At 53.5% G+C, this 9,590-nt stretch overlaps 1 protein-coding gene across 7 annotated transcripts in view; it reads left to right on the top strand.

Moving 5' to 3' along the window:
* Anks6 (ankyrin repeat and sterile alpha motif domain containing 6) overlaps positions 1-9,590 on the top strand; it is a 47,819-nt gene that overhangs the window by 15,135 nt on the left and 23,094 nt on the right. For all 7 annotated transcript variants that reach the window (XR_003844081.1, XM_029540140.1, XM_029540141.1 and 4 more), the window contains exons 6-10: positions 1,576-1,724; positions 2,283-2,481; positions 3,183-3,232; positions 6,112-6,315; positions 7,797-7,950. Coding sequence is in view for 6 of the 7 variants with exons in the window: in XM_029540140.1 (XP_029396000.1) it covers positions 1,576-1,724; positions 2,283-2,481; positions 3,183-3,232; positions 6,112-6,315; positions 7,797-7,950 (756 nt within the window). In the remaining variant the exon portion in view is untranslated. The remainder of the gene's footprint in view (positions 1-1,575; positions 1,725-2,282; positions 2,482-3,182; positions 3,233-6,111; positions 6,316-7,796; positions 7,951-9,590) is intronic.

Here is a 9,590-nt window from a genome sequence, read left to right as displayed (position 1 = left end):
GCGCTCTTTTTCCCCCAAGGCAGGTCTCACTGTGTTCTTCTGGCTGACTTTAAACTCAGCCTCCTGACTACTGAGATTATGGGTATTGCCACACCTGTTCTTCGTGCTTTAGAGAGTGTTTTATGATTAGAAAAAAAAAAATGTTTATAGAATGGTTTGAACCCTGCATGGACGGCTGTGCACCACATACATGTAATACCCATGAAGGACAGATAGGATATTGGATCCCCTGAAACTAGAGCCTGCTGTGAACCGCCATGTGGGTACTGGGAGCTGAACCCGGCAGTTAACACTCTTAAATTTGCCACAGACCTGCCTGCTAGTGAATGCTTAGAGTTGGGACTTTCTCCGCCTTTCTTGTTTACTCCTAAGGGCATTGGACATATGGACAGGTAGAGGGGTTTCAGGTGAGTCCAGGTGCTCCCCAGCACAGGGTCCCCTCTGGGGGTCTGACCCATGCGTCCCTCACTGCGCATGGGTACCTTCCCAAGCCCAGGAGCTCTGAGTGCTTTCTTCCCAGTTTTGTCCAGCATGCTTCCTAAAACAACCTAGTTGAGTTCACAGTAATAATAGTGCATTTAGAACACTTTTATTTGCATTTAGTTTATGGTGAGTTTTCTCCAATGCCAAACGTGCAGTTCCGCTGGGATGTGGTTTGCTGCAGTGTAGCCTATTCTCTAGGGACAGCTGCTTTTCAGTGAGGCCGTCTCAGAGAGGCACGGGAGTTTTCCCACGGTCAGGTTCAACCTGACTCTGAGAACTTCGACTGTTCTTTGTGGAAGCTTCGTTACCTGGAGATGTTCAGTGAGTGGAGAATCCACATCTAAATCCTAAGTTCAGCATCACCCTCTGAGGTTTTAAGCACGTGTAGGAAAAATGAGCACTGTTTTGGGGCCACCGAAACAGTCCTTAGCCTCACCGTTTGGCCTGCGCATCCCTACGCAGTTCTCCCATTACAACCACTGAAATGGCACACACTGATTCTTTAAAGACATCCTCGAGGTACCTGGTGGCTTTTCAGATATGCATACCTCTGATGGCCCTGGCAGTTTCACAGATGTCATTAAAGTGAGCATGAAGGCCTGACCCTCTGGATTTGCATGCTTTTGTGGGTTTTTGGGTCAAGAGAATATTGAACCGTTCTCACAGGTTGCCCTAGGCGCTTGCAGGAAGAGCTAATGTGATTTAGAACACCTGTAAGCATGCCCTGAATGCCAGTGCCTTGAGCTCCCAAGGAATCCTCAAGACACGTTTATATGCTGGGGTTAATGTCACCTCCTGTGAACCATACAGAGGGACTGTAATTTACCTGCCATTCCCCAGGGTGGGACAGACACAGAATAGGAACTGCTGTGGTCTGGCTGAGATGTTGTGTCCTTCATACCCTGCCTCCTAGGAGGGAGAGGGCCTCTAAGAACATCAGATGGAGAGCAGTGGGGAGGTTGAACTCCTCATGAGTTACGCCTGCTTTGCCGTTGCAGGGCCGAGTTCTAAGGCTGATAAGGGTTGACTTGGACCTCTTCCCAGGGCCGGAAGCCATAGTCACAGGCCAGGCGCTGCTTTTTGTTCCCACAGACACTGAACTTGTTCGACTGCTGGCGTCTGTGTGCATGCAGGTGAATAAGGACCGAGGTCGGCCCGGCCACCGGCCACCCCTGCCCCACTCGAAGGCCAGGCAACCCTGGAGCATCCCCGTGCTGCCCGACGACAAGGGAGGCCTGAAGGTTTGAGAGGGCTCGGGGCGGGGGGAGGCTGTTGCTTCCTGTTGCCAGGACTGGATTGGTTTTGGGGAGGTGATGTCAGCATGACTAGCCGTAACGCTGGGGAGCTCGTAGGAAGTGAGGGGCTCCGAGGAGACTGGGGTGATCCCATTAACTGCTTTGCAAGAATTTCTGGCCTAGACTTGCTCCCCTCAACCTTAGAACAAGCCAGGAACCAAGGCAGCGGTGTAGAACCCAAGTTCATAAATGGAGAGGTTTTTGTCCTTTTTTTTTTTTTTTTGGAGCTACCCTTGTGGTCTCTGCTTGTCCCTGGCTCATGGTAAGGCCCCAAGCAGCCAGCTCCTTGCCCTGTTCCTTGTTTCTCTGCGTTATGGCATTGAGGAGATGAGGGGTGGAAAGGCTGGGGAGGGATCTGGTGAGCAGCGCGCTCTGTCTGGAGGGGTGCAGTGGCTGCTTGGCACCAGGGAAGGGGGACGCTGGGTGCAGCTTGTCCCAGGGCCTGTCCCTGGGTCTGTCCTGTTGTTGGCTACAGTTGACTTCTGTCTCTTCCCCCCGACACAGTCCTGGTGGAGCCGCATGTCCAACAGGTTCCGAAAGCTCAAACTTATGCAGACGCTGCCACGTGGGCTGGCTGCCAACCAACCTTTGCCTTTCTCTGATGAGCCTGAGCTGGCGCTGGACTCCACCATGCGGGCACCACCCCAGGACAGGACTAGCCACCTTGGGCCACCTGAAGCAGCCCATGCAACCAAAGACAGTGGTGAGAAGAGCTGCGCCTGGGTGGGTGCCAATAAGGGTACCAAGGCCCAGGCTCTACCCGCTGAACCCTAGCAGGCTGTGAGATGAGACACAGGACCAGCAGCCGATCTGGGAGACACTAAAATAGGCAGAGGCCGTGCTGGTTGTAGTAGGGTGGGCAGCAGTAACCAGCACAGGAGCTCTGAGGTCTGGTTCTTCACTTCCCACTAAGGACCACAGCCAGGCACGGCCTTTGATGGTTGGTGTCTTCACCATTCAGTATGATTGACTTGTGGTACTGAAAGGGTCTTGAAACACGGGGAGTTCTCATCGTAAGGTGGTGAGGCTCACACCACTGGGGGCATTGAGCTGACCAAAGGACCTTGCCAGGTTGCTGAAGGATTTCCAGACTGGAAGGAAAACAGATTTGATAAGATCCCCCCAGCAGTCAGGTTCCCATCCTGGATCGACCCCTTTGGCACTACTGTTAGAGACAGACTATTGAGTGGGCACACTACTATCTGACCCATCAAGGCAGAGGCTGGAAACGTACTCTGAGAGGACTTTAAATGCCTTCCATCTGTCAGGATATTGAACACCAATTGTTATTAAATATTTACATCCCCAGGAGAGCAGGATTTCCAGGATGTGGGGGCCCCAGTACCACTCTGCAGGCTGTGGCCACAGGGAGGCCATTTCAGGAAGCCTCTGTTTGTTTTGCAGGTCCTGGGAACCCAAGAAGAGAGAAGGAAGATGTGTTACTGACAACCATGGTGAGTGGGTGCCTAAAAGCATGAAAGGCAAGAGAGGCTGTGCCTGGCCCATGGACCCTCAGCACAACAGGCTTCTGTGCTGGTTGCTAATGCCTAGACTGTTACACTCAGCATGACTGCCGGCCCCTGGCAGCTTGATTCTGAGGAAGTCGGGTGTGAGCGTTTGCCTCCGTGGTGGCCACAGGTAGATGGGTGGTCAGAATGGGTACCATCCGGTGGAGCAACGGCTTGTAGGGATCAGAGCAGATGCCAACCCTGCACTGTGAATGAAGCCTTGTGAAGACTTGGGGTCCCACACAACCCAAGGTGGCCCCACAGCTGCTGTGTAGCCAAGGGTGACCTAACGTCTAGTCCTCCTGCTTCTGTCACCCAAGTGCTGGGGTGAAGGGAATCGATCCATCATGCCAAGTCACACAGTATCTGGGCCTTGTGTGTGCATCATGCTATGGGAAACACCATTCCAGTGTTTCCCAGGCCCCCAGATCTTAGCGGCCACATCCAAGTCCTGGCCACGTGGTAGGGACCAGATGGGAGAAATTGACGGGCAGCCAGCATTAGCAGGAAGGCTCACCATTCTGGTTAAGTGGGGGAACTGAGGGAGGGGTGCTTCTAGTCTAGAAGGGCCTCAGTTTCCTGACCTGCAAGCTTAGAATTAGGGTAAGCTAAGAGTATCAAACCCCCTGAGGTCACAGTGGCACAAATGAGACAGCAGCTTACTCCACAGAGTTGGGAACCTCCATTCCTCTGTTCTCGGGTCTCTATTGATCAAGACTGCCTCACAGTCCAAGAGGGCCTCCATAGCTCTGGCCGTTACGTCCCGGGTTAGACTTTCCACTGCTAAGACAGAGCATTTTGGGTACAACTTAAAAGGAAGGTTTTGGGTTTTATTGTTTGTTTGTTTTTTCGTTTTGGTGGTTTTTAGCGAATGTTCTAGAGGTTCCCGTCTTGGTTCTGTGGCTGAGGCTCTGTGGTGACACTGAACGTCATGTGAAGGAAAACCATTCAGTTTGTGTAGTGAGGAAGAGGGAGGGGATCCCCCTTGTCTCTTCTGCTCAGGGCAGAAGGCTTACAGTCACGTGGGCACAGCACACTCTGCAGGCTGGCCCCTGAAATCTGTCCAAGTGACCAGGGATGTCATGGCTGAAGAGATGTGGAAGGTAGATCCTGGCAGAAAAGCTGCCTCTAACTAAGGGGTGGTTATCACCCCAGTGGTAGTTTTGAAGGGAGATTGTCTCCCGGGAGGCCTTCAGCCTATTGCTGTCTGATCGGCTTGGTGTTCTCTGGTACCAAGGATCTCCTGGTTAGAACACCTTGGCGCCGAGATCCTAATTCTGGCCAGCAGAGGGCAGTGTTGTCAAGGACTGGCCAGCCCGAGCAACTCGCCTACCAAGCCTAGGCAGCAGGGTAGTTAGGTACAGAGCTGCCTCTGCCTTTGTCCACACTTTGCCTGGCCGCCGGGTGTAGTTAGGGACCTCCAAGATGATCAGGGTCACACATCCAGAGTGAGTCAGGGTGGCGTTTTTAGTGTTCATCCTTTGTGGTTCTTTTCCTAAGCATTTTTAGTATCTAGGAGAGTGGAATCAGGTTATACTAAGACCAGGAAATACCTCAGCACTTCCTAAGTGTTCAGCTCAGTGCACATTCTCACCCAACCTCCCCAGAGCTGTGCACGGCCAGTGGCATTACCATTTTCCCTCAGTGCCTTGGAACTGATTTATTAACAATTTCCCATGATCTTTTCCATGTCATTAAAACCTTGTTTAGCCGCATCATGTTTAATAGCCGTGTGACAGGACATTCCATCACAGAATGACTTCACCCAACACAGACCCACGGGAGTTGGGGAGGGGCATCTAGAGCTCTGCTGAACGTCCTTATACTGCAGTCTCCTCGGCTTCCTGATGCTCCTCAGGCAAAGAATGTGAAAATCGCTGGCTTCCGGAAGGGTCAAAGAAATGCCTGTCTGCGGTGGGCTAGCTGCCCTGAGCGTCTAGCCCAGCTCCTGTTAGATAGAGGAGGCCTGCCCATCCCAGAGAGGATCATGCCCATTTACAGACTGGCAGAGAAACAGTTTAGCCTGTGAAAAGAAGCCTGGGAGGCTTGCCTCCAGCCCTGGCACTCTTCTGCCCTGCTGCGTGTGTGCAGCAGAGGGCACCAGCGGGCTCAATCGGTGGCCCGTAGTGGATAGCTGTGGGGCCCATGGTGCTGCTGGCCCCAGGGTGGATGTTTGCAGCTACTGGTGCAAAGCTGCCCGCCTGCTCACCTGCCCACCCCCAGGCAGGGTTAGCTGTGGGATGTCTGTCCCTGTGGAGGACCATCTGGCACCCTGTTCAGCCTTCCCTTAATTAAAATAAACGTGGTCATTGGAATACTGCTGCAGTATGGATTGTATACTGACCCCAGTGTAGATTCACAGTGTAAAACTATGTCACAGTTGAAGAAATGTCCACAGTGGAGCCATGGCCAGGACGTGGTGGGCCTGAAGGGAGTGTGGTTGGAAGTGCAGCCCCCAGCCTCTGCCCCTTACACTTATCCCAGCATGGCACATGCTGGCTTTGCATCTCTGCACCTCCTGCTGTACCCCTGGCTCTAGGCATGCCTAAATCCTGCCTATGTCTGGAATGTTCTTTGCCCCACCCCCTTTGTACGCTACTTTAGCATCTCTTAGTCTCTGGTTCGCTGTCTCCTGTCCATACCCTCCCTCCTCATGCCACAGTACACTGGGTTACTGGAAGGAGAGCCTGAAATGCTGTCTGGGCTCCCACTGCCAGTGGAGAAGTGCGCAGAGGCACTGTCATCTATGGTGGGTGCGGGGAGCCTGGATCTTTCCCCAGAGAGGGAGCTTCCTGGCCCATCTAACCCTGGCTCCTCTTTTTCAGCTGCGAAACGGAGCCCCTTCCCCCCGGCTCCCCAGTGACAAGCTGAAGGCTGTCATCCCACCCTTCCTGCCCCCATCCAGCTTTGAGCTGTGGAGCTCTGACAGGTCCCGCACATGTCACAACGGGAAGACAGACCCCACGAAGACTGCCCTGCCTCCAAGAGCCAGCAGGGCCCACCCCGTGGGCTGTGTGGGCACAGACGGTGTAAGTCACCCAGTTGCTGGACCCGCTTACAGAGATCTGGGTGTGGCTGGCAGAGGGACCTCAGACACTAGGACCCAGGGTCACAACAGCAGCTGCTTTGTTCTTTAAAGTGAGCTATGTCCCTTAGCTAAGTAAATCCTTTAAAGAACTGAGCATGTGGAAGGTTAAAGTGTGGCAGGGACAGGTGTGGGGGCAGGGAGCTCTGTCCTCTCTGGAGCCCTGGCTTCTCTCTGGGGAACACAGTGTGAGGATGCACTCTAGCTCTGTCACCTCCCCTTCAGCTGGTGACAGAAGTGGGACCCAGCCAAAGAAGCAACCTGCGGAATGACCTTCCTTCCTTCCTTCCTTCCTTCCTTCCTTCTTCCTTCTTTTAAAAGAAGATTTTATCTTTAGCATATGTTTTTGAGTATTTTACCTGCATTTGTGTACAGTGTTTGCAGAGGCTAGAAGAGAACATGAGATCCTCTGGAACCAGACTTGCAGATCATTGTGAGCCACCATGTGGGTGTTAGGAATTGCACCTGGGTCCCCTGAAGGAGCAGCAGATGCTTCTAACCTCGGAGCCGTCTTTCCAGCGCCACGTTTCTGTTCCCTTACGTTCTTAGCACAGGCGCACCATTGATAAGTATCTCGGAGATGGTGGCACTGGACAGCACCCATGGGTTCTAGAGATGAGGACATTCACCTGTCTTCTGAGGGCCACCATCCGGTCCACTGCAGCCTTTGTTCCTTCTTCTTCTTTTGTTCCTTCCAGTATGCTCAGGCCAGAACCGAGGACAATGCTTAGAGAGGAGAGCAGGTCTCTCAGTAGCCGACAGGTCACCAAGGCTCAACAGAGTCAGTGGGTAGAGTGAGCTTGCATGCACAGTTCGCGGTCAGGCTACATAGGTGCCCAGGTTTCTGGGATGGGGCAGTGGCATGACAGGGAGCCAAGCCTAGGATGCCTGGGCAGAGACACATGCTTTGAGACCAGAGGACAGGGCATCACAATAATGAGTGAGAAGGATGTTGGTGAAGAGCCTAAAGGCACAGAGCGACTGCCCAAAAGCCAAGAGAGTCTTGGCACAGTGTGGGGCAGGTCCTCCTGGAGGGGAAATGGCCAGAGCACTGGCACCTGGTGGAACTGAGCTGGACAGGACTCCCAGGACATGTCTCAGGCTGAGCAGCAAAGATAACATGACGGGAAGGCTGGACCCCGAGTCGACCTTGTCTTGGATACACTGTGGCTTCCCCTGGTTGTCAGTGAGATGCTTCCTTAGCCCTTCCCGGAGGGCACTCTCACTTATGAGACTGGTGTCAAGCAGCCAGTGTTGGGACGGTGCTCCACCGCCCGGCCCGAGGCAATGGTTGTTAGCAGATAGGATTAAGCTCTTTGCCATGAGACCCTGTGGGTCAGTGAGGTGGGCATGCATGTGGCACTGGGCTGGGTGGTCAGGAAGCCAGGCCCTGTCCTAACTGTCTGGTTCACCTTGTCCTCACAGGCTGCCGGCAGGCCAGTCAAGTTCCCCAGCATCCCCAGAAGCCCTGCGTCCCCCGCCAGCTCTGGGAGCTTTAACCACTCACCCCATTCCTCAGGGGGTGCCAGTGGCATTGGCGGCGTGAGCAGGCTGGGTGGGGAGCTGCATAGCCGCTCAGGTAAGCAGCCACAGGGCACCGGTAAATGGGACAGTCCCTGGCCCACCTCTGTCCCCTGCTCCATCCGCACACAGCACCAGGAACGGCCGTATGCCGCCCACTTCTCGGCGCCACTGGGGATTTTTAATGAGCTGTCCACTCAGTTTATCTTTACTCATTTTCCTGAGGTGAAGCTGGATGGAGAAGGAAGAGGTCAAGTCCATAATGCTTTTCTTAGTTCTTATAAAATGTTATAAGAAATGGAGAAAGCTGCAAAGGGTTGTCATGATGCATGTACTTATGAGGGCTGAGCCTCAGGAAATTCCTATTCTATCACCCATTTGAACAGACTAGGATTCCGAAACTCCGACTGGGCAAGAGATGTGCCCAGGCTTACCCAGCATGCTGGAGGTAAGGAAATGTCAAAGCAGGACTCCCACAATTCTGGGCTACAGTATACTTACAGGTGCTCTCAAAGATCTCAAGGACTAGCCAAAGCCAGCCCTTTGAGAGGGACACAACCACTGCATGCACTGTGTAAGACTTACGTGCATTAGGGAGGGAAAACCTTGCACACCAGATGAGCTGCAAGGCAAAAGGGGGTGGGGGGCACAGCTCACCGTGGTGAGGGGACACAGCTCACCGTGAGGGCTCACTCGTCACGGTGAGGGGACACAGCTCACCGTGAGGGCTCACTCGTCACGGTGAGGGGACACAGCTCACCGTGAGGGTCCACTCGTCACGGTGGGGGGACACAGCTCACCATGAGGGCTCACCGTGAGGGCTCACTCGTCACGGTGGGGGGGACACAGCTCACCGTGAGGGCCCACTCATCACGGTGGGGGGACACAGCTCACCGTGAGGGCTCACTCGTCATGGTGAAGGGACAAAGCTCACCGTGAGGGCTCACTTGTCACTAACACTTTGCTGTAACTTTGCAGTGGTTTATTTTGTGCATATTATGAATATTTATACACTCAGAATGATTTGTTGAGCGCTGTGCCAGGCACGACGCCGAGCCATTTAAATGGTCCTTGAACAAACCCTTTATGGTATTGCATGCTCCAGGTGAGGGAGCTGGGCTCCGGCGACGCCTGTGCCTACCCAGCTCTAACTTGAACCCAGCCCTGCTGCAGAGCCCTGCTGAGCAGGGGATGAGTGAGGGCCTGCTCTGTGACTGGCATTTCAGGTCCATAGGCATATCTGCAGATGCTCTAAGCACTCTCAGATCTCGCTCGGAATGGCCACTTCTTAGTGGACTCTGTCTGAGGCTCTCCTATATTCTTGTCCGTGCAAATAATGTCTCCTGAAATTAAAAACAACAACTGTTTTTAAATTTATTTTGCGTATGTGCTTTTGTACGTATGTAGGCACATGTGTAGCACGCCATGAGCGTGGAGGTCAGAGGACAGTCTGTTGGAGTCAGTCCTCTCCTTACTGCTGTGGGCCCCAGGGATTCCCCTCAGGTCGTTTGGTTTGCCAGTCTCTCTGCCTCCCAGGTGATATTTTCAGGCTTGCTCAGTGAGCTCTGTAGCCTGAGCTTCATGACTGAGTCAGCTGTTTGCCCTTTAAAAAAACATAAATGTAGCGGGTGGTGGTGGTGGTGGTGGTGGTGCACACCTTTAATCCCAACACTTGGGAGGCAGAGGCAGAGGCAGAGG

Source organism: Mus pahari, chromosome 6, assembly GCF_900095145.1.
Source record: "Mus pahari chromosome 6, PAHARI_EIJ_v1.1, whole genome shotgun sequence".
NCBI classification, from domain to species: domain Eukaryota; kingdom Metazoa; phylum Chordata; class Mammalia; order Rodentia; family Muridae; genus Mus; species Mus pahari.
This window is presented reverse-complemented; position numbering and strand designations above follow the sequence as displayed.